Source organism: Oreochromis niloticus, linkage group LG7 (genome assembly GCF_001858045.2).
Source record: "Oreochromis niloticus isolate F11D_XX linkage group LG7, O_niloticus_UMD_NMBU, whole genome shotgun sequence".
In the NCBI taxonomy this organism is placed as follows: domain Eukaryota; kingdom Metazoa; phylum Chordata; class Actinopteri; order Cichliformes; family Cichlidae; genus Oreochromis; species Oreochromis niloticus.
Genome location: NC_031972.2, coordinates 21,299,102 through 21,322,221, shown reverse-complemented (window position 1 = coordinate 21,322,221; position 23,120 = coordinate 21,299,102). Strand labels below are relative to the sequence as shown.

The window sequence follows — 23,120 nt, the reverse complement described above, 5'->3', positions numbered from 1 at the left end:
TGGATCACAAATCCAACAAAAGTGATGCAGGATATCAGATATACAAAGAGAAAGACAGAAAGCTGAAGGAATGTACATTACATCCTGTAAAAGCATGCCAAGTGGAGCTAAGCTAATCTGAAAAAGGAGTGAAAAAGCAAGGCAGAAGAATTGAGGGTAAATGAGGATACCTGGGTAGTGTTTTGGAGTGAGCTCCAGTTTGTGGGAGAGCTGCATCGACCCTGTCGTGGTGTCGATCATGTACACCAGCACCGAGCCGCTGCAATGACAACACACGCATTTCAACCAGCGTAACATGCTGTGTGAGATGAGAGGAACTGCATGAAACGTCACCGCCTAGCTACAATTCTGTGCTGTGAGCTTCTCCCAGCATGTTTGTGCGTCTCTTTGCACATTAATATGAGACAAACATACATGAAAACAACTACAACAGCAACACCAGCTCAACATCTGTACTGTATGTGAATGCCATTAAACACAGATGCTTTAAAATCGAACATTTGCAGTTACTCCCTGACGATATTTTGCGTAAGCATGTTTTCAAATATGTAAAGATTTTAGTTCAAACAATTGTACTTTATTTTTTAAGAGATTGGAAATGTGTAAAGTGCAAAACAGTGTCTAAAACATGGTAAAGGGGGAAGGAAGCAGCATGGAGAGAAATTCCTGCCAACCTGGCATTATTGCACTGCATGAGGAGTTCCTGACAAGTACACACTATTTAGCCTCAGCAAACACAAACTGACAGATTCTCACACTGGACACACACACACCACACTGACAACAACCTCTCTGTACCACACACACACACACACACACATTCAACAAACACACCCAACATCTCTTTTCAGCACTGCTCTGTAAACGATGCAGGGAGACTGTGAGAGAGGGAGACGTTTGCAGAGACATGTACCTGGCGCAGCCAAAGGCCATCAGCCTGTACTTGTTGTTGACAGCCACACAGGTGCCATCAGTCACATCCGCTGCCCAGACACCCTGCAACTGCTGGACACACACAAGAAGCCTTCTTGAACAACAGGTAACAGTAAAATGCTGCCGACTGGCAAAAAAGGATAAAATAAATCTGAGAGTAAAGCACATCATCACTCGATTGGTCACGATTTTTATCTGACATTTATGTCTTGATGTTAAAATCAACACCCACTGTCCATTTTCCAGCCAAAATATTAACGGTAAACTGAGATGCAAGAAAATGTTTTCCTGATGGTCATTACGGTTTTCACCGTGCCAAGAACACTAAAAGCTGCAAGCTCTGTAACTGAGTCATTACCGCAATATTATTAATAACATTTTGTTCTGGCTTTGTGTGTACTTGAACATGCTGCATTATTAGTGTGGATAATTGCTCTCTGGAAGTACTGCTGTGCATCTCCTGCATGGTGGAAAAGCAAGTATATCAGAGTTTCTGACAGTAAATAAGGACGGGACTAATTTCTGCCACTACTAAAAATTCATTTCTTGTAAAATAAATAAATAAAATAATACAACTATATGTTATTCAATATTTTCCACATAAACACGCAAACAAATTCCATAATTTCCATAATCAGACACACTTTTTGTGGTTTTGCCTCTGTACACCACCACAATCAATATATGATTAAAGTGCAGATTTTCAGCTTTAATTCAGAGTTTCACAGAACTTTTGCATTTGTTCAAAAAATTAGTCATTTTTATACAGTTTCAGCTTTTCGGAGGCTCAAAATTAACTGGACAATTAACTGAAAAGCAGTTTTATGTTTGGGTGAGGCTTGTTCCTTTCTTATTCAAAACAAAGGAGACAGGAGAGAAAAGCGTGAAAGGGTGATCCATAAGCTCACATCGTTTTAAATGTGGGGGCTACAGTGTTATAGCATGTATGGGAGCCAGTGGAGTGGGCTCAGTAGTATTTAGGAGGAACTCTGAAGTGTACATGGCTACACTGTCTGCTCAGATTCAGCCAAATGCTGCAAAACAGACAAAGCTTCACAGTGCACAGGAAAGAATACTGTAAAAGTTACTCAAGGCAAAGAAATGGGATATTCTTCAATGGCCAAGTCTGTCACCTGATCTTACTCGAGTATAGCAGCTTTTCAGTTACTGAAGATAAAACTGAATGCAGGGAGACTCAAACACCTGAAGGTGAATGCAGAAAAGGCCAAGCAGAGCATCTCCAGGGAGCAAACAACACTTTTTATGTCCATGTTTTCTAGACATCAGGCAGTCATTGACTGAAAAAGATTTTCCTCCAAGTAATAAGACAGTCTCTTTATTTAAAATTATGCTAGTTTGCCCAATTAACTTGAATGTGTAAATGTGTATAAAAAAAAATGGCAACAATAGCTAAATAGTCCAAATAAAAGTTTCGTAAAACCCTTTGGATTGAAGCTGAAAGTGTGCACTTCAATCACATCATGTCTGATCGAAAAGCTACAGAAGCAAAACTACAAAAAAAAAAAAGAAATTCTGAACTTTATATCCTGAAACAAGCTGTTTTAGTCTACTAAAAGTCAACCAGAGCACTCAATTTATTTGCAGAATAAAAAGCATAACAGAGAAATCATTATGCTGTTAGTGATTTGGCTGCATGAAATAGGGCCTGTAGTGTTCCCGTCATCGTGGTGTCAGGCTGTGTGCAGGTCCTGTAATAATAAATTGGCTATTTAATGCCATAACAACAGCAGTTTTTCACACATGCACTGCAGCCTTGAGCATTTCTGAGTGGAACGCTATGTGAGAAAGCAAAGGTCTGACTCCGTCGCCTTGGACATTTAATGGCCCTTACGCTGCCAGCTCCCTACTATAAGGTCTGTGTAATGTGATTTTGCTCATGTGAAAATAGAGCAGGTAATTATTCAAGAATTCACTGCAGACGGGTGGATGGCATGCGGCCGGCCTGCAGCACCCTCGCTTAGACCAAACAGAATAGTTTGAGCAGTGAGAACAGATCTGACAAACCGTCTCCTGCTGTGTGCTGCACGTAAACAAAGGGCCAACTGCGCACAATGTCTCGACTACGATTATTACAACATTGTGGAAAATGACTAATTCTACTGTTTTGACCGTCTGTATGCTTGAACGTGACCAGTGCGTGTCTGTGAGCATCCTTACATCTGCAGTGATGGTGTTGCTCAGTGGGGTGATAAAGCCCAGGCGTCCGTCACTCAGTACGACAGCAAAGCCATCCAGGGTCACGCAGTACTCCATACAGCGGATATGAACCCCCTCCAGGTCCAGAGAAGGGCCACCTAAATACACAGGGAGGGAGAACGTCTTTTATAAGATAACATTTTCCAGGCTGAAAAGCTACTGTAGGCTGTTTGATTATTATTAAAACTAATATTAGCAAATAACTGCCTGATTTTGTTTTATTGTTACTCTGTTGTAGTTGGCAGAGTGCATTGATTTTTTAACCTCGAGCAGACTGCAGGTCCAATGAGAAGGGGATTGTAGTAAGGCAGATAGCCTTGCGTCCATTGCTGCCCAGCCCATCCCAATGCAGCACATGGAGGTAACCGTCTGCGGTACACACCAGCAAATCCTCCTGGAGGGACTGCAGGCTAGTGGGAAGAAGTTTAAAAAAAAATTAAATATTTATTCAAAGGAACAGAGGAAAAAAAAGAAGTTAGTACAAGAAAGCAGGCGGGGGAGCTAGGTAGGCAGGGTAGAAACAATATAACAAGACAGAAAACAGTGGGCTATTCATCATCCAGCTGTGCCCCGTGTAAAGACTGAAAGTTTTACTGGGCAGCTGTGATGAGGCCATGTAGCTGTTAGTGCCAAGTCTCCCCATCTTCTAACACATAGGAGAACAAACAACAGTGTGTTTGTGTGGGTAAAGTACTTCATTGTATCCTTAAAAAAAAAAAAAAAAAAAAAAAAAAAAAAAAAAAAAAGGGTAAGAGGTTTAACACAGAGGAAAGCACGACGACAACAGCCGAGAGTCAGCAAGTGGAAAAATGAAGGGAAGCAAAGGCTTTAAGCACAGTGGACTGACACTGTGGAGGAGGCAACGTCTTTTACTGCAGCTTCGCGCAGCAGGAGACACCCACTCATCTCCTGCACAATCAAGCTGTGCCTGTGAAATGCCAACAGAGCGCTCTAATTCAGATGACTACCCCGTAATCTCTGTCGAGCACAGACAGCGGAGGAGAAATGGCAGATGAACACGGGACAATACAAACAAAAACAAAAAGGCGGACAAAAAGAAACAGTAAAAGTTCTTGTCACTCATTAAACGTCAAACACGTCAAGCTCCAGAACATGTGGGTGATAGCCGGAACAAAGACAGAAACTAAAACAACACAAAACTCAAACCACCATAGAGGAGAAAGCAATTCTATTAGACTGGCTCCATCGTTCTAGTGCTTCCCCTCACTCTGTGCCTCCAGGGAGCCACACGAACTATACATTTTGGAAAATAGTCTTGAGCAATAGTTCTCTGGGATTTCTGAAGATCCTTCAAAGTTTTTCTTTGTACATTGGCTGCTTTTTCACTCATTTTCATTCCACTCCTTACCTCACCAGTTTTACAGGAATGTTTCTTTTTTGTTGTTGTTCATTACGCCCCTCAACACTGACCTATCATTTAAGCATAAATGACCTCTAACTGAATGGATAAAACAGTGCCATTTCTCCACAAACAACTGAACAAAGAACTCATTTTAAATTTTAACAAGTTGAAAGGCATAAAATCTCATTTTTCCACCAACAAGATAATTTGCAAGCGCTATTAACCGCAAAGTTGGCATATCTTAAAGTGGTTTGCAGAACGTGCCCTTCGGTTGGTCCATCTACTGTTCACTGAAGCCTCATTGTCTCATTGGAAATGGGTGGCTACCCGGAAAACATTCTTAAGGAAGAGAAACAGTAAGAAAGGGCTTAAGTATGCCAAATTACACAAGAACTGGACATAAACTGAAAATGAATGGCACCAGGTCTTTTTTGGGTGATTAATCCCAATTTGAAATGTTTTGGCTCAGATCAGCCTGGTGGAGGCTCAGTCATGGTTTGGGGGCTGCATTTCAGTCAGTGCTGTTAGGGATTTAGTCTAAATTGATAGAATTATAAACAAAGAAAAATACCATCAGATATTGATCCACCATGCAATACCATCTGGAATATTTCTGATTAGCAACTGTTTCATATGTAAAAAAATACCTGAATGGAAAAAACACACTGTGGATCATTGTAAATCATAGTTTGGCCTCCCCAGAGCCCAGATCTTAAGCTTACTCTAACCCTAAGTCGTGTCAGGTCATCTTGACAGAAAACAGAACAAAAAGGCAGCCAACATCCAAAGAAGAGATTTGAATGTCCTTCAAGAAGCCTGGAGAACTATTACTCAAGACAACTTAACCTCCTAAGACCCGAACTCTTCCACAGCATGCATTTTTAATTTCTCTTTGATATGTGGGCATATTGGGGCCCGATGAATGTAAAAACGAAGAATTACCAGATTTTTTTTTTTTTTACCTTATTTTTGTTTTTATAAAAAAATCAGAGCCACATATGAGGATATTCTTTTAAAATTTTAATAGAACAGTAGCAGTATAATGTCCTCGTAAGTGGATATCAGGCCCTTGTAGAACAAAATTGAGTATTTTGGTCTAAATAACCCAAAATGTGATGTCCACATATGTGGACGCCAGGTCCTAGGAGGTTAAAGAAATTACAAGAAAGCTTGACTAAGAGAGTTCAGACAACGTAGAAGAATAATCACACCAAATACTGATGTTCAATCTGAGGAGAACTATACAAACCTCTGTTGTTGCCTTATGTACTGTATTTCCATTTATGTTTGTACTTGTTTCAAAGAATCACAGCCCCCATTTCCCTCCAAGGCTTTTGCCCAGTACTCTAAATGTGTTGTCCATTTGATTAATATATACTACAAGCTTTTACAGTAACAATTCTGAAATCATGTTTATGCTTTGGTCACACTTTTTAATCAATTAATTTGTTGATTATTTTCTTAATTTATTCAGTGCGTCACATATAAAACATCACATATAAAACATCACAAAGTCCTAGACTTGTTTAACATTTTAAACCTGAAGGTTTTACGTTTGTTATTCTGCAGGAGGGAAAACATGAAAATGTAGTGAGGTCATCAAGTAATTTTCCCTGTTATTCAAGGCTAACACAGAGTAAAAGGCAAATGATCCATCTTCACACTGATATACAAACATAAAAAAAAAGAAAAAAAAGAAAAAAGCCCTATTTGCCTAATTTTTACAAATGAGTTTGAGCCATTTAAATGAACTTCAAGTTGTCTGACATAATTAAAGACCTAATTAACGGAATAAAAACCGTTCACGCTCTTTAAAATGCAACAGGCAAAATAGACACGTTACATCTGGTGACAAAGCACAGTCATCAAACCTGAAACGGACAAAAGCTTTAAACAAAAAAAAGATGGTTTCTCAGACAATTTGCATCTTTAAAATGCCTTGTGATGATCTGAATACAAACTATCCAGAAAACATAAGAGCCTGATTTAAATTAATTATGTTCCAGGCAAATGTTACTTCTTTGCTTTAATCAGTTAGCTCATCTGTCAGTCACTCATCCCTCTCATTTTTGCCAATTCATGCATTTCCTCTCTGTGGGCCTCTGCCATTAAAAATCCACATCAGAGGACTTTAGCTTCTCTTTGCACCTCAGCTGTCTCTCACTGCCAACACTGTCTTTCCATCAGAAGAAGAGACGTTTTCGAGCCATTACCGTGAGCCAAATGGCTTTCACAGATACACAAAGAGCTACATGTGTTAAAAAAAAAAAAAAAGTCTTTAAATAGCTGCTGATAAACTACCTGAGAAGCGTTTGTGCACAGCTTAAATCTTAAAATGTTTCAAATGCAACACTATAGTTAGCACTCAGACAAAATAACAGTGATTCTGTTGTGCAGGTTTTATGGAAGCTATCCTGCCTGTGTTTAATTTACGACATTTTAAATCACTGTTTTAAAAGTAACAAGAACATTTATACCCAGGTAAATATTTGTAGGTTCAAGAAAGAGTTATTTACATGGAAATATATACACATAATGATGAAGCTAGGCCCAAGGGGTGGCCATAAACATTGTTAAGAGTTTACCGGGAGTGCTTGAATGGAGACAGAGTGTGAGTAAACCTTCACTGTGTGTGTGTGTTTGTGCAGGAGAATTTGCCTGTGTAAATGTGAGCTTGATGACACATCAAAGACCGAGAGGGAGTGAGTTGATGCCTGTGTGAGGCTGAGGCAGACAGGTAGACACAACAGAAAGAACGTATCTGTGAGAGAGCACCTACCTGGTGATGGGGGCCTCCAGATCCACAGGCTTCTTCATCTCTAGAGAGAGAGCGGGCGCACATTGCTCCTCCTTAAAACCCGGGGTCACCTTCACACGAGGGCTTCCTCTGTGCAACCACATCATTCCAAACACACATTTTACTCCTACTTACGTGAAAGTAAACCCAGTGAAATGCTAAAATCGCAAAGTCACAGAGCTGACAATGAACACTGAATATGTCCTAACTTGCTCAAACGCTGCTGGTGTATTGTAAAGGAATGTGAAGTACACGCTTTGAGCCGCACTTCAATCAAACAAATGCTTCATAATATGCAGAACAACCATGGGAGGATTAGCAAGAGAAGAGAGCAAACATCCCTAAGCAGACAGAAAAGCATTCACTTTGCTAAACTTCCCAGATATTTTATTGTGTTTTAGATTTGGAGTGTTTAAATTATCTTATGATCCTATTAATCAAGACTTCATAGCAAAATAAAAAATGAAAACATGTTTTTTTCACAGTTACAAAAAGCTAAATCCTGCAAAAAAAATAAAGAAATAAATGAAAAATCTGAATGTGCTCTGAATATTTCTAATCCTCTGAGGAACAGTTATGGAGGTAATGGAGAAACTGCAGCTATAATTTCACCGCCTGCTCTAATGACGCAAATGCAATCATGAGGAAACATGAGAATATTGACTAGTAAACTGCACCTGTATACCTGCTACCGCTTTTCTCCCTCCACACATGTTGACAGTCATATTGATACCACACCCACAACATTACATAACCACCTTTCACCGTCAAAGTTCGTGTTACAGACACAGTAAAAGATTAAACTGGCAACTGCCTGTTACTAAAAAGAAAAGTAAAAGCTACCTACAAATTCAAAGCAATGCAGGGAGCAGTACAAGTTAAGTGAGTGAATAAGTTAAGAGTTTTACTTAAAGGCAGTGTTTCCTGTTCTCTCTCTTATGGTTGACTGTATATGTAGACACCGGTGTTCGAGATGCAGCAGTTCAGCGAGGCAAACATTCAATGACAGAAGAGGTAACTAGTGCAATCTGGGCCGTGGACAATGTTCAACTAATCACTGCATGTAACTATAAACTGTATATAAAGGATGAAAGTACCGACTGTAAAATCAAGAGAAACGTTAGTGACCTCCTGTAAACACCAGCTTACACAGTATATTTCTCAACCAGTTGCAGAGTGGTTGCAGGAGGGTACTTGCTGGTCACATAGAGATATACGGTATAATGTCCTTGCAACTGATTTGGTAGCGTCTAGTTTGCATGGAAGACACTGACATGCCTGAAAACACTCCAACTCCTTGTTAAACTAAAGTGAAACTGAAGGGTGCAAACCTGAAACACAAACTGTTTGCCTTTAAACTCACAGCTGTGGCCTTTATAACATGATGCTTGAAACAGCAAGGCACAGCTTTTTCACAGAAGGAGAAGGTTCTCCGATTCCAGTTTTTACTTGGTACCACCTAATGGAAAACCCCCCAAAAATGAGTCGAGCTATGTCAAGTAGTACTAGTGGAAAAGAGCTATAACTCTCTGTGGTTAGTTCCCGACTGTCTGTTAGCAAGTTGGACAACTGAGGCAATCAGACAGTGACCAAAGTGATTACAAGATTTTTTGTGATCTTTGTTACAGATTTCACTCAGCAGCAGGCAGCAACCACTTGCCAACAGCGAATCAGGGAATGCACATTTGGTTAGTGACCAGTCTCTAAGGCCTGTGTGGCTCAGACTTCTGTTACTGCAAACCTGTTATGAAGAGCGAGGGGTGGATCTGCCTAAAACACCTAGCACAGTTGTGCAGATGGTCATTTGTGTTTCTCATGAGTGTCTTTTGATCTGAATTTTTTTTTCCCTGTTTCAATTTGTTGTGAGCGCTGCTGTTGTTCCCTTTTCTTTCCTGTGTCAACATACTGTAGACAAGTCCACAGAATTCCCATAGTTCCTCTTTCTGTGTACCCAAAGACACAAATGGAGTGATGTCGTTTAAACTGCAGCAAAATGTCAATCACAAGGTAGGCTCCTCTTCAAGCACGCACTGTTTATTACCCTCTTTCATATTAATGGGGATCTTAAATACATTTATCAAACAATGGTTTGATAGCTCTTTAAAAGTAGTCTGAATGTGTGGTGTACTCACTTTGGATAGACAGGCTCATAGAGGTACTTGTCATCTCCTCCACCTAGCACATCAAACAAAAGGATGTAGCCTTTGGCAGTCTGAAAACAGAGAGGGGGGGGAAAGTCATTAAAACATCATAAATGTAACTGTTGACAGGAAACATGAGGAAAGGGTGCGAGACAATAAGATGAAAGAACTTCATTACCAAGTCCCTGAGTGCCTTTTCAGACAACAAGATAGAGACTGTAACAGATTAAGTCTGAAGCCCTTGTCAGGCTCAGGTTTCTAATTTAGCACAGATAAAGTCTGACTAGGGCTGCCACGATTAGTCGACTAGTCACGATTACGTCGACTATCAAAATCGTCGACGACTGATTTAATAGTCGACGCGTCGTTTGAAGCTTTGTAAGATCACAAAAGACGCAGGAATAAGTAGTAGGATTTAAGAGTGTAATAACGGACTGAAACAGAAGATGGCAGCACTGCATGTACAAGGATGCCAGCTGCCGTTACACTCCGAAGAAGAAGAAGAAGCAGTGTCCCAGAATTCATAGCGCGGCCCTGCTCAGTTTTCAACAATGGCGGCAGCTAGTTAGTTTTAATATTACTCTTATTAATCTTTCTGGGTCACAAAATAAACGTTTAACATATTTTCAGGAGAGAATGTAGCTGTGTAAACCTCAAATATCTGCTCAGTTTATCAAGACACCGCATATTTTCAAAAGCGCTCCGACGTTTTCGGAGACGTCTGTTACCCACTAGCTCGATAGCTAGCCGGGGGCAAGGCTCACTAGAGCCCGTGAGAACACCGGACTCCCGGCAAATCGTTTTCTAACCCACCACCGTCTTTCGCTACTCAGGTTAAACATATATAAGTCACTTAGATAACTTAAAAATGTTATTGTTTGGCCTTTTTTTAGTATTTTATTTGTTCCTGAGTAAATCGGTTTGGCTGAGATTAAAGTTATAGTTTATACACGGCTGAATAAACGTCAAGCAGACAACTGATTATCAGAAGTGTGAGATGCTCGAGAATATACTCCGGTGTCCCGTTATATTTTAGATAGCAAGGAGTTTATTAAACTTTACCGAAACAATCTGTAAATCTCATTAAATTTAATAAACTATCATCTTGTCTTTATTTTTAGTTAGCACATACCCTAAACACTTAAAACTGTAAGCTAATGTTATATAAGAGCAGATGCTGCTGGTGCAATAAGCTGTACGTTTTACGTCCAATGGATGCATGATCCGATTAGTCGACTAATCGCAAAAATAATCGGTGACTAGTCGACTATCAAAATAATCGTTTGTGGCAGCCCTAAGTCTGACTAATAAGCCTTTTTGCAAATTTCTGTGAGTATATATGGACTTTACACAGTTTCTGCTTGTAATGTCAAACCATAATTTGGCTACAGTAAGAATCGAGCATTGTTGTTGTTGTTGTTGTTGTTGTTACAGTGAAGCTGTTTCCATAGCTGGGCGATCCTTTTCATGTGCCATCAGATGATGTCAATTAATACAGAACACTTTATCAAGACTAGATAATGGAAGGAATGGAGAAACAAAAGCCCACATCACAGCAGGAGGGTGGAGGAGGAAGCAAGGAAGGGAGGAAGTTTAAATTCGCAGAACGGAAAACACTGAAGCTGCAGGTCTGGATCAACAGGTCTGCAATGACAATCACTGCAGTACTGTAACTGGATGATTGAGATCAGTTTAAAGGCCTTTATAATTAACATCATTATGTTTTTATAATCATAGTGGTTATCTTAAGAAAAATGACGCAACTAGAGCATCTGATGTGGTGTTTGCCTCGAGAAGAGTCAGTCTGCCAAACTGGAGTGTAAGGCCACAAGGATTAACTGCACAAACATGCTAGAAAAAATTTTTGGTCACATTTTTCTGGTATTTAATTAATGCCCAAGTTGTTTTCCACATCTATATTTGTAACACAACCAACGCCACAGTAGAACAATAAACATCCAACCTCACACATCTGTGCCACGACCCTTCACTGCACAAGCTTGAATTGTCTCACCAGTTGAGACAGTTCAAAGTTATATAGGTTAAAAAAAAAAACTGATAATCGAAATTTTGTTAGCATTTCAAAATGGCTGATTTTCACCGAAAGCTCCATTCTGTAGAGCATCTTACACCATCGATGACACAAAACCCAAAATACAATTCTTGTCTTTCATCATATTATTATGGTACACACACACACACACACACACACACACACACAGTCAAGGAAACTGCTGAAACTGAGAGCCTGTGGAATGAAACATGACACGAAACCGGCTCTTGACTCCAGTGTCCACAATAACGATCCAGGGTTTGCATATAAAGACTGTTCTGGTGCTTGAATAAGAACAAGCGAAACCCAATTTCTTCTGCTTATGGTCTCCTGAGCTGAGCTCCATTGTAGGACAGTATTTTGCTCTGTCTGTGGCAGTAACCCTTTACGGTTTTACTAGTGTGGTGACAGTGCCGTTACCACAGTTTTAAGAAAAGCCAAGAAGAAAAAAGGGTAATTGCCAGACACAGTACAGAGAGCCAGACTGAGGTCTGTTAAAGCCATCAACGGCCTTGAAAATCTCAGTGATGGGTAAAAATAAGAAAAACTGCAAACCAACAACACTGCAAAATGCATTAACTTTAAAAAGACGAGAATACAGTAACAAAAAGGTCTGCTTTATCTGCTCATTTCTCAAGACTCGCTCACAAAGACTTGAATGTGAAAACTAGAGATTTTTAGTATCATTTATAAGGTCAATTAATTGATGAATAATATTAAAACCTGAATGTTTCATAGCTTATAACCCATAAAACAACAAATCTGACTTTAACATCAAGCACAGGTTGTATGAAGACCTGATTAGGTGGTCACGGTAGGAAGTTTGATTCATTTTAGAGGATTGGCAGTGATTACTGTGAACTTGCTGTGGCATAAGCTCACCACTCCTTTGCCCGAATGAGTTAATGAGCTCAGGCCAGCGAGCTCTCCTAAGGTATTTTCTTGACCTTCCTACTTCTGCAGTACTTTATTTAGTACTTCTCGAGCTGATAATCTGCACATCTTCCAACAAGGCCTTCATTTTGATCTCAACTACACAGCTGTAAAGATTCATCTTGCACAGTGGGGATGCTATCACACTGAGAATCCAGACATACAAAACACCTGCCAACGTACTCAAAACCACCACTGTGGTAGTTACCCGTAAAACAGATGTATCTCAGGGCACCCCATTTAACCTTGAAGACAATGAAAATATTATTTTCAAAGAAAGGTTAAGGAATGAAGCGATGCTACATTAAACATAACCTTCACAGACTACATTTTCATGTCGAAACAGTATGAGATAATCAACCACTAATAAAAGTAAAAAGGCTGCACATGTGCCCATGAAATCACCACACAACAAAGATGTTTACTTGAATCACAAAATACTCTACAAAAATGTAATGCATTGCTGAATCACCTGCACTTCATTTCCCCTCTATCAACATGATCTTCCCTTTAAGAGTGTATCAAGAGTCTAATTTACTGTGTAAGTGAATTAAAGAGGGATGAGTGGGCTTGAAGAATTCTCTGTTAGTCTGCTGAGGAAAGTCATTGTGCATTCAGGCTACAGAGACAAAACAGCCTCTTCATCATTTTCATTTCAGCACTATATATAGTTTAGATGAACAGTAGTCTCATCACAATGACCTAGTTAGTTATAATAGCCTGACATGCTTGTGTGATCCACATACAAATAAAAAGCAGAGTGCACCCTCCAGCAAAGGATGCACAATTCTTCACATCTACTATTGTAACAACAGAAAATGTTTGGAATTCATTAAACTGCTTGAGTTTTCAGACTAGTGGCAAAGCCTTCTGTTAAAGACTATAATTTTATCATCAAGAGCCATAAATTTAAATATAGTTATGTAGCACAGTTACGAAAACCTTCTGCAGCATTGGGGAAGGCGCAAATCAAGCAGGAATAGAAACAGACAGTGTGGAAGGCAATGAGAAATACGGCAGACGGCCAGTTATAATATGGAGTAAACAAACAAGGCTTTCTTCCCCTGAGGAAATTTAAAAAAGGAAATGTGAGGGACACTAGCATGTGAACTGCAGGGAATCTCACTGAAACATCAAAGATGGGAGGGAAGGTGCAGAAGCAGAAAAACTTAGCAACTCATCGCATCTCCTCCCTTTTAATCTGTAGTTTTGATCACACTAACAAATAAAAGCACTTAGACATCCATTCATCTGTTTATGGGCCTTTGATTAGCTTTATTTCAACCTGTCCTATCTCATAACTGAGTGCTTGTGATGAAAGCAATCGCAGATTAAGGGAAAAGGCCTCAATTGGGATGCATCCCATGTTTCTAGGACTCTTGGTGGGTTCACACATGCACATATGATAGTACAGGAAGAGGCAGGATGTCAGTCATTCTCTGCTGAAACCCAATAAACGAGCACGCACTGCAATTCAAAGGCAGTCAGTGACCCAGGGCAGGGGAAGTTACGTGTCACTTTTGTTTTTTTTCCCCCCATCTATGCCCTCTGACTAATAGCAGTCACAAACTCAAGCTGCAGCACCCGTGGACAACAGTAGGGCAGGTCTGCAAAAAAAGATGCATCTAAAGAAACCTCAGAGTAAAGGGCTTGGTATCCCATTGTGCCCATGTTGTGATCACTAGAGTCTTATGAAAAAGCGAATCACATGAGAGAAATCTATCATTTAGTATCAAATTACTTCAGTGCACTTGTGTATTCCTGGCACATGATAAATATAGAGAATAGTGAAATTCTAATTCTCCAGAGAGGGTTTTCACTTTTGTCACTTAAAACTTCCTCTTCTTCAGCTTGGACTATACTGTGACTTAGCATTGCATTAAAAAAGGAAGAAAAAGAGGAAGATCAGAAAGGACACTTTAAAAAAAAAAAAACATAAATAAAAGGTAAATAAAGAGGGAAAAAAAGCTCGCTTAAAAACTGAAATGAAAAGTGGGAAATAGCTGACTGCTAAGTGCTCCAGTTCAGTGTTGCAAGCGGAACGAAAGACTGAAAGTTTTTGCTGCAAAAGTAACAAGTCAGCAGAAAGCGTGTACACAGAAAGAACGATGAGCTGCTCTTCTGCATGTCTGAACAGGCTCCACAAGTACAAAGGGACATAACACTGCAGTGTTCCCTCGAGTTTAAGTGCATTATAACAAAAAAAGAGAAAAAAGGAAAAAAATGGATGCAAACTCTCACGATGCACAAATATTAGATACCTTTCAGTGTGGATTACAAACAAGTATAAATAATGCAATAGCAGAGCACAGATGTGTGATGTTTATCTACAACTGTTGCGTGTTAAGTCTTACCGAGTGTGGTTTCAAAGTACACACACAGATGTTAACACTCCTAAATGAACCATGGGAAGTCGAGATACCTGATTGGCAATCAGTGTACTGGCTTGACGACCAACTACAAGATTGGTGACGATAACAGACATAAATCGCTGGTGATGCGATAGCACATAAGAGGAGAAACCTCTCGCTACTTTTGGGTTTAGCTTTTTCAATTATTTTTTTTAAGTTATGCTCAATGTTTCGTGGCAGGTAAGGAAATATGTGCGGTAGTTAAATCTTGAGTATCTTTGAATTTAACTCTCAGAAGAGTGGAAGTGCCAGACGAACAGAGGCAAACACACAGCAGAGGATGGGTGCTGTTTAAATGTGGAAATTCATATTGATTTAATCATTAGTATAGTAAACAGTAAGCACATTTTTTTTTTTTAAAAACCAGTGAAATAAAACAAAATACAACATCTCTCTGTGATCACATAACAAATAGCAACATCTGACACAACCTGCAGTCTCAGAACAAAATATGAAGTGGCCGTGAAAAAGCGGTCCATTTCTTTGTGTTCATGGACACAAACTGTCACGTTTTTTTGTGTGTGTGTTTCAGTGAACACTGACAGCTTGAAAGGAATGCATTTCAATAGGAAGTATATTTCATGTCAGGAGCAGGTATTTTGTCCAGAGAAAGCGGGTAGGTGTCACCATGGCAACCCAGAAAATAAAGCTTTAAAAGAAGTGGAACCTGATCTTTTTTTCTAAACTAAATACTTGCGTGTTTTAAAGTGATACGAACGAACATCTGTGACGTGTATGACTCAAACCTGGGTCTTTGTGAGTGCTGGCAAAATGATTTGCTCCACCTCCAACCTCCAAATGCACTTTTTTTGCCTTTTAAAAGTGGAAAGCATTTCATGTCTATGGACATGAATTTGTACAAATAAAAAGAGCCCGATGAAAAGTCATGTTCAAGGACACAAATATAAGACTAGGAAATTTGTACTGCGGAACATGAATGACTAGATTAAATGTTGTGGCAATTTCATAAACTGTTGTGAGAGTGGGTTGTTACAGCACAGAGAGCTCTCTGATACCAAATTCTATAATCTGGTTTTTACTTAAAGAAATATGAAGACTTAGGGTCTCAGAAAATTAAGATCTGTTTAACAGCAGTGAGTTAAACTTATTATGGATGCCTAAAGAAGCTAAATCACTTAATCTTAATTTACACTACTCCAAAAATGAAAGAAACACTTTGAAAACACATCAGACCTCAGGAGGAAAAAACCCGTGCTGGGTTATCTACACTGATATGGACTGGTAAAGATGTCAGAAATAAAAGGATGCTCCATCGTTTGATGGAAATCAAAATGATCAGCTTATAGAGGGCTGAATTCAAAGCAACTCTACTAATGTTTGTCACGTTGATTTTTAAAGAATCGCAAACTTTGATTGCAAAATTTCAGAATTCAGTAGTTTGTATGGTGCTTATATGCTTGCATGCTTGCTTTACAGCATCGGGGCATGTGTCTAATGAGACGATGGGTGGTGTCCTGAGGCATCTCCTCCCAGATCTGGACTAGAGCATCACTAAGCTCCTGGACAGTCTCACATTCAACCTGGCAGCATCAGGTGGGTCAAAACATAACAATACATAGTCTCATGCGAGCCTAACTAAGCCGGTCATGCTGACGAATGTTCCAGGCAGCATAACATTCTCCATGGCTCCTCCAGACTCAGGGTTAACCTGCTCTCGTCTGTGAAAAGCACAGAGCGTCAGTGGTGGACCTGCCAATCCTGGTATTCTACGGCAAGCTGGCTCCACAGTGCTGCCCAGTGAGCACAGAGGCCACTAGAGGACGTCAGGCCCTCAGGCCACCCTCATGAAGTCTGTTTCTGATTGTTTGGTTTGTTTTTTGTTGCATTCCTGTGCCCTATACACTGCACACTTACACACTGACCCGACTGGGAAACATTCATCGCTATGAGAGTCTCACTCTTAAGGGCCTGTTACAGCCAGTGTGTAACACACCAACACCGGAAACCACTACTTATGTCCACTAGTATAAACACCTAAACAACACATAACTGAGATCACAGCACCAGTCCCATGAGCCTTTGTGCTTGCCTTTGCAGAGGAGTTCACTACTTCAGAAATAAATCTCAAATTATTAACTGCAACAAGTGCACCAAACTACACTTGACAAAAAGTAACAGTTACTCATTACAAGTTGTAAACTAAATGCAACAATAATATATAGTTATAGGATGTTATCATATATGATATAGTTTTATAGTTATAATTATGTAGTTATGTAATATATAGGCCATAATCACATTTATATATAGCATTTATATTACAGCTGAATTTTAGTTATATAGTTACAGGACACAGTTTACATTTACTTTTATGTAGGGCTTTTCCACATTAACTGCTAAAGCACTTTTTACAACAAGTCACATTATCCTATAGATACAAACGCACAATCACATACACATTAACATTCTGCGTGTTTATATAATAAAGATAAAACGGGAATGAGCGCTGCCTGTGTTTACAAAATATGAAACAGTTCTGAAACTGCTGACTCTTTACTTTTAGGATTCAGTTCCTTCTTTAAAAACAAAAAAAACAACCTTTTTAAACCTAATCCTTTTTCATCTTAGAATGTGTTAATAAATGTAAGCTAGTAATATATGTATGTATATTGTGCATCTGTGTGATAGAAAACTGCACCGCATTCTTGGTCAGTGAAAAAGTCTTTGGTGAAAACACTTTCCTGAGCGCTGCAGTGTGAGAGGCTAAAAACAGAAAGGGAACACTTTGGCCTCGGAAAGATCCCAAAGCACACACGAGAAAAGCTAAATGGTAAGAAGTATTTCCCGTGTCTGAAGAACGTCATCCTTGCTTGACTCCAACCACACGCAGAAGTCCATCCCTCTCCCTGCTCTGTCAGTTGCTTTACTTATTTCTCGACCATTCTCACACTCACAGACACACACACACACTGAGCTAAAGATAGTCCTAGCTATGGTTTAGTTAGCCTCAAGGCCTGCAGTCAAACATCTGGAAAACAGCTGGTAGCTGAATTAAGGACTACTGCCTGGGCAGTGGTGGCCTTTATTGTTCTGCAGTCCAAATCTGTTCCCTCTATAATTACACTGCAGTGCTAATGAAGGTGTGAGGATTTATGGCATTGTGAATAAGCAGCTTGTCAAGACACCACAAATCCTGTGAATGCTTCATGCAAACTTAAGACCTATAAGCCTCGATGACTTCTTATGGTTGCATCATTTTTGCCAAATAAATGAAGTGCATGAACATAACTCCTTTCAGCAGTAAGTAAACCCAGGAAGTGAGTGGTGTGTGGGTCTAGTATTTTTAACTTCTGCACCTGCTCCCTGTTGTGTTGACAGCCGAGCCTGGGACAGAGTCAGACTTACTGCCTTCTCAAACACATTCATAACATTCATTCATGTATATTTTGGCACTCTTGCAGCAAGGACAAAAGAGGTGAGCGAGAAAAGAGGTGAACATCATGAGATTATTGCACTAATATTTGTTCCAGTGTCTTTTTGGGGGGGGGGGATTACCAGTATATTTCCCATATTTTCTAGCTCGTTACATATAAAAGCCAATCAGAAAATATCATCTTTTGTATTCAGCAACTTTCTTAAGCATATCTGCTTTGCACACTGCAGTGTCTGTACACTGGAGCAGCTTCTTTAACACCTGATTCTGCAGAATGGATTCAAGGGCAAGAGGTAGTGTTTTGGGACAAACAAGCACAGCTTCTGCCACACCTCTGAACAATGTATTGTGCCCTTGACAGTTTTTACATGGAAATGCAAGGGAATGTAACTAAAGTATACCAAACTCCACAGAACATAAACAGGGGATATTCTGCCATTTATAGCCGAGTGGCAAAATGACCATACATAGCATTATTTGAGACAGATTTTACAGAAGTGAGCATCAGAATGGAGAAGAAAGAAGACTTTGAATGTGGTTGCTGGTGGACTGAATATTTCAGAAAGTGCTGGGACTTTCCTGCACAACCATCTCTAGAGTTTACGGAGAATGGTTTGAACAAGAGAAAATGTCCAGTGAGCAGCAGTTCTCTGGGTGAAAAATGTCTTGTTAACGCCACAGGTTGAAGGAGAATAACTACTTCAACATCCATACCTTTGTGACCACACTGATGGTGCCTTCCAGCAGATTAACAAACCATGTCATGATGTTCAGATCATCTCAAATTGTTTTCTTGATATCAAAACGAGTTTTCTGCACTCAAATGACCTCCATAGTCACCGGATGTCAATACAAAAGACCACCTTTGGTATGTTGTGAAACTGGAGAATTGCATCATGCATCACCTGACAAATCTGCATCAACCGCGTGACGCTGTGTGATGCCATCATTTCAATGTGGACCAAAATCTCTGAGGAATTTTTCCAGCACCTTGTTGAATCTATGCCGTGAAGAATGAAGGCAGTTCTGAAGGCAAAAGTGGGTCCAACCCAGTACTAGCAAGGTGTAACTAATAAAGTGGCCAGCTAGAGTATATATTAAGAGAAAATTCAAAGTAAATTTAAAAATTACACAGTTAAAACTCCTCATCCTCTGGCTGTTCACAGAGTCTAAACACTTGCAAGCATGGATACAAGCACACCCAAACACAAAGCAGTGGATTTTTTGGAGCAGACACTAATGATCCTAATGAATCAATGCTCTGTGTGAGGGTTGTTTTGATGCCTATCCTTTTGTTTTCTGTCTTGGCAGTCGTGCTATGTGTTGCTGATCACATGGCCTTTAGAACCCGCTTGAGTCATCTTCTGACTTAGACACTTTTACTCGTTTTGTGAGATAACTGTCTGAAGGAAGTGTCAGGTTAGGTAATCCCAGTGGCTCAGCTAACAATCATGACTAACTGTAACCAACGACTTCCTGTATGTACAGCAGGCATTCTTACAAGGTATCAAGGTAGGAAATTTTGAATGGAACTAGATGATAATATATGAGACGAGTTCCTATCAAACATTTATCCCCACAAGCTCCCTCTTTTTGCATGCAAGAGAAGATAAACAGCCCGATTCCACTAAGACTGCTCATCCTTCTTTATGTGCATCAGTATGTTTACAACAGATGCAACGTCCGTCTGTTACTTTGCTGAAGAAGACATTAGTTCAACACAGAGAGGGGTCACAGGTAGGGATGGGTATCGTTTAGGTTTTATCCGATACCAGTACCAAACCAGTACTTTTGAAACGGAGAACACACACTTTGTCCAAAAACCTCTCATGTTCAGCTGTTTTTTTGTAAAAAGATAACAATGTTAGCCTTTTCTGCAGCTATAAGGGATTTATGGTAAAACTCTTGGCTGGAAGCAGTGCTTAATCAATGGAAAAAACACAAACTTTGTCCAAAAATCTCTCATGTTTAGCTGTTTCCCACTTTTTCTTTGGTCATTTTAGCCTTTTTGGCCAGGGTGAAGGGAGTATCTGCCATCAAACAAGAAGACAGCCGCATGTAACTACGACGGTGTTTGCTAGTTCACCTTACGCGCATTAATTTAATAATGTGGTTAGCGTACTCAACGTTAATTACACACGGACAACATGAAGCTACTCACGCAGACAAGAACAGCTGCTGCTGCCATCATCATCCGTCGTCATTTCTGCTACACTGGCAGGGCTAGGGGCCAGGACTCTACTCTTCGGGTTTTCGGGGGATGTTGCTAACTCCGGGTCCGATAACAGGCACCACACCCGCAGTAGATGTGCACGGTGTGAGGTCTCGCAGCAAGCTATCAAATACGGTGCATTTCTCGGCTTTTAAAAAAACGCTATGCGTCGCCAGGTGTTTCATCAGATTCGAGCTGTTACCTCCTTTGCACAGTATCAGCTTAAAGCACTTGTTGCAGGCTGCTGAGTTTGCATCTTTTGCTGTGAAGTACAGCCAGACTTTTGACCGCTTCGCCTTGGGCGTTTTTAATCTGTAGCTCTGCTCTAAAAGAACGTACGTACCTGGGCCTGCCTACTACGCTTGCAAAGGTAAAATGAGTGGCTAGAATCTAAAGTGTATGACATCTCAGTAAAAAAAAAAAAAAAGCACCGAAATAAAGCACCGAAATGTGCGCTGCTTTTCGGTCTGGTTACTACCGTTTATGTCAGAACCGGTCCCCATCCCTAGTCACAGGCAACATATACTAGTGATTACAATTGAACATTTATATTTTACAGCATGCAGATGTACACACACAAACACACTTTTAAGATGTGGCGATGTGACAGTAAAGGAAATATCTGTCTAAATTAATATCAATAAGCATGTGTGCTTAAATGCTAACAGATGGTGGAAGAACATTTCATCGCCACATGACTAACATGGTAAGATCTTCTGGACAATTATAACATCTCTACAAACGTAATCTCATTTTGTACAGCTTCTAATCTACATATTAGTGCTCTTTAACATAGAGTTCTTTCTTTTTTTGGTCACCAAAATTATTCTTTTTCTTAAGGTAAAAAACAACCCCAAACAAATCCACATTTGCAGGCTTTCACTCCGCCGTTTCCAAATTATCATTAAAATAGTTACATTTAAATAACAAAAACTTCTTTTAAAGCCCTACCATTTCTGTTGCCATAATAAAGCATGCCCATTGAAGAATCTAGATAACATGCTACAGGCACAAAATATTCTTCATCTTGATATACATTAGTTATAAAGTTGTCCCTCATGTCAAAGAGAGTCAAATAAATCGATCTTTTTTGTGACCAATTCATTTTTTGCTTCACTTCAAGCCAACTGTATATTTAATCAGTGTACAATGTTCAGCAAAGGACAAAGTATGACACTATAGATAAGGAGCAAAATGTAACCACAGCACAGACATTGTTGCGTCACTGTGAAATCCTTTCTGTTCTTCCGCAACTAGTCTCCCTTCAACATTCCCTGTGCTTTACAGCATGCTAATCTTGTCTAAATTATCTCTAACCGTCTACACTTTTACAATTCTTTGCGTCATTGCTGATGTTTCACTGTTATTTACTTACACAGCTCCCGTAGACTTTTGAATGCTGCAGCACATGTTCAAATTGCTTTTAGGAGGCTATTCCGTTTGTGCAGCATTAAACCCGGAGCTGCTAGTGTCCTTTTGAAAGTTGCAAACCTGACACAAGTCAAAGTGTGTTTAGCATCAAACGTGCTTTTCTGAAACATATGGACCTGACAGTACGTCAAGAGTTCATATTTTTCAATCAAAAATGCCAGAATTGTGAACACTCATGTACAAATACTCACAACAGGTACCTAAAATGATCTTTAAAATGACTATTATTGAATAGCGAGGCCATATGGCTTATGTCGCTTGTGTGATTCTGTCTTATTTTTATCCACAAACTGTTATATTTCTTGTGTTAATATTATATTTACCGTTATATTATAGCCCTTAAACATGGAAACTTCACAGTAATATCACACCATACTTAACGCTGCTGTATGTGTGACTGAAAGTGAAGTCTGATGACATGGACTTGTGTTTCAGTGCTATTCTCACTGCCATGTGAACACCTTGTACATGGGTCTCCAAGAGTAGGAAAGCTTAATTTTCCTCTCTTTGAATTTGTCCTACTAATATTACTGTAAAAGTGCTACATTCACAAGCATCATATAACCACTAATTAAATCTCCATATGTAACAAATCCCAACAGTCATCATCTGTGTCTATCAAATATTGAGCTTCACTGGTAAGAAAAGTGATTAATGTTGCACAAACTAACCATAATACACAGAGATGTTTATTAGTGATTTCAGACAGTCATGTACAACACCAATCCCAGCATAAACTTTTACTCTAACTATGTATTTATGCTCCCTAGCGCATCCAACCAGGCATGTCTGACAGTAAGAGCCGTGTGTCAGCCTCTGATGACAGTTTAGTAACCTAAAAAGGGAGCTACTTCAAAAACCTCCAAAGCAGCACAGGTAAAACTGCTCCCACTAAAGATGGAAACAACTAACATGTTGCCCACTTGAGGCAAAAAGAAAACCACACAGGTGAGCACAATCAGGCTGTAAATGACGAGATGCTAGCAGCTGGTCATGTGCAACCAAAAAGTAAACAAATGACCCCCCCACCATGACAGGAAGAGCAAACAGTGGATGGAAATTATTGATTTGGTTACGTGGTGGAAAAGCAGGGCATTAAGCAGCTAGTTATAAAACTCGATCAAAGACAAAACAATATCAGGAAGAAGACAAATTCCAGCATTAGCTATTGTTAAACTAAAATGTTACACAGTCATATTATACTTTTCCTTAAATTTCTAGAAAAGATACCGAGG

The 23,120-nt window shown here is 39.7% G+C and overlaps 1 protein-coding gene and 1 long non-coding RNA gene across 4 annotated transcripts in view; one reads left to right on the top strand and one right to left on the bottom strand.

The window, feature by feature from the left end:
• Nucleotides 1–23,120, bottom strand: part of ric1 (RIC1 homolog, RAB6A GEF complex partner 1) — a 39,922-nt gene that overhangs the window by 10,194 nt on the left and 6,608 nt on the right. Inside the window, exons 3-8 of one of the 2 annotated variants that reach the window (XM_005470340.3) lie at nucleotides 9,443–9,522; nucleotides 7,293–7,400; nucleotides 3,415–3,560; nucleotides 3,112–3,248; nucleotides 914–1,002; nucleotides 171–259 (exon numbers count right to left, since the gene is read on the bottom strand). In XM_005470340.3, the coding sequence (XP_005470397.1) occupies nucleotides 171–259; nucleotides 914–1,002; nucleotides 3,112–3,248; nucleotides 3,415–3,560; nucleotides 7,293–7,400; nucleotides 9,443–9,522 (649 nt within the window). Of the gene's footprint in view, nucleotides 1–170; nucleotides 260–913; nucleotides 1,006–3,111; nucleotides 3,249–3,414; nucleotides 3,561–7,292; nucleotides 7,401–9,442; nucleotides 9,523–23,120 lie in introns of both variants that reach the window. The other variant, XM_005470339.4, reaches the window with a different exon arrangement.
• LOC112847380 (uncharacterized) lies at nucleotides 10,688–18,812 on the top strand. 2 transcript variants are annotated; one of them, XR_003220895.1, is made up of 4 exons: nucleotides 10,696–10,780; nucleotides 10,886–11,093; nucleotides 16,286–16,402; nucleotides 16,505–18,812. It is a non-coding gene; the product is annotated as an uncharacterized LOC112847380 (long non-coding RNA). The 2 variants fall into 2 exon arrangements; XR_003220894.1 differs by having other exon boundaries at nucleotides 10,688–11,093.